Source organism: Rhea americana, unplaced genomic scaffold (genome assembly GCF_003343005.1).
Source record: "Rhea americana isolate MKP2758 unplaced genomic scaffold, rheAme1 scaffold_565, whole genome shotgun sequence".
In the NCBI taxonomy this organism is placed as follows: Eukaryota; Metazoa; Chordata; class Aves; order Rheiformes; family Rheidae; genus Rhea; species Rhea americana.
Window position 1 is genome coordinate 119914 of NW_028186718.1, and position 1031 is coordinate 120944.

A 1031-nucleotide genomic window follows, 5' to 3' on the forward strand; every position below is an offset into this window, starting at 1 on the left:
GCCCCCGGCTGCCCCCCACCTGCCCGCCCACGTGCCCCCTGCGCAGCTTGGGGATGTTGGTGTGGGTGCCGTTGAGCAGCGTCAGGTTGGCCTCCGGCAGCCCCAGCTGGTTGTTGAACCTCTTGAGGAGCTGCCAGGGCAGGTCGTTGTGCCTGGGCAGGGCAGGCGGCGGCCGTGAGGGGGGTCTCACTGCCGCCCGCCCATCCGTCYGTCCGTCCATCCATCCGCYCRCCTGTCCATCCATCCATCTGTCCATCCATCCTTCCGCCTGTCCACCCACCCAACCGTCCGTCCATCCATCCATCCTTCTGCCTATCCGTCCATCCATCCATCCGTCCGTCCGTCCATCCATCCATCCGTCCATCCATCCTTCCGCCTATCCGTCCATCCATCCGCCCGTCYGTCCATCCATCCATCCGTCTGTCCATGCGCCCGCCTGTCCTTCCACGCACGCACCCACCCATCGTGGCCCGTCTACCCGCCCCTCGGCCCCTCCATGCCCCGATCTGCCCGTGCCCCCCAGAAGAGCGGCGCCAGCGGCTCCGGCCCGGAGCAGGGGCTCGGTGGCTCCCCGGGACGGCCCCGCCTGGGACCACGCCGCCGGCCGGTGGGGAGCGGGGGGCGGCCGGCCCGGGGTCGTCACCGCCCCACGGTGTCACGCGCCCCGCGGCAGCGCCGGGGAAGTGCCGGAGGCCCGGGCGGGCTCCCGCTTCCCTCCTGCGTCACGGCCCGCCACATCCTCCGCACCCGGGCTGCCGCGCCGCGTTGCCCCACGCCGGCCCCACGCCGGCCCCACGCCGGTGCCAGGCCCTCGGCAGCAGCCCCGGCCCCTGCTGAGCCCCGCGGGCCCCCTGCGGTGACCAGAGCCCCCGGGTGCCGGGAGCAGGGGCAGTGCCGGGGGGCCGGTTGCTGCCGGGAACGGCGCCCGGGGAACATCCCCGCGCGTGGACTTCCCCCGGCGGGCTGCGCCGCGGGGAGCCGAGGGGCCGCGCGCTCCCTCGGGAGCCTGGCCGGGCTTCCCAGCGCCCGGC

At 75.3% G+C, this 1031-nt stretch overlaps 1 protein-coding gene across 1 annotated transcript in view; it reads right to left on the minus strand.

The window, feature by feature from the left end:
• The window catches only part of DPEP1 (dipeptidase 1), a 3884-nt gene extending 3532 nt beyond the window's left edge, over positions 1 to 352 (minus strand). The window contains exon 1 of the mRNA XM_085318958.1: positions 20 to 352. Within this exon, the coding sequence (XP_085175084.1) occupies positions 20 to 352 (333 nt within the window). The remainder of the gene's footprint in view (positions 1 to 19) is intronic.
• Between the last annotated feature and the right edge of the window lie 679 nt (positions 353 to 1031).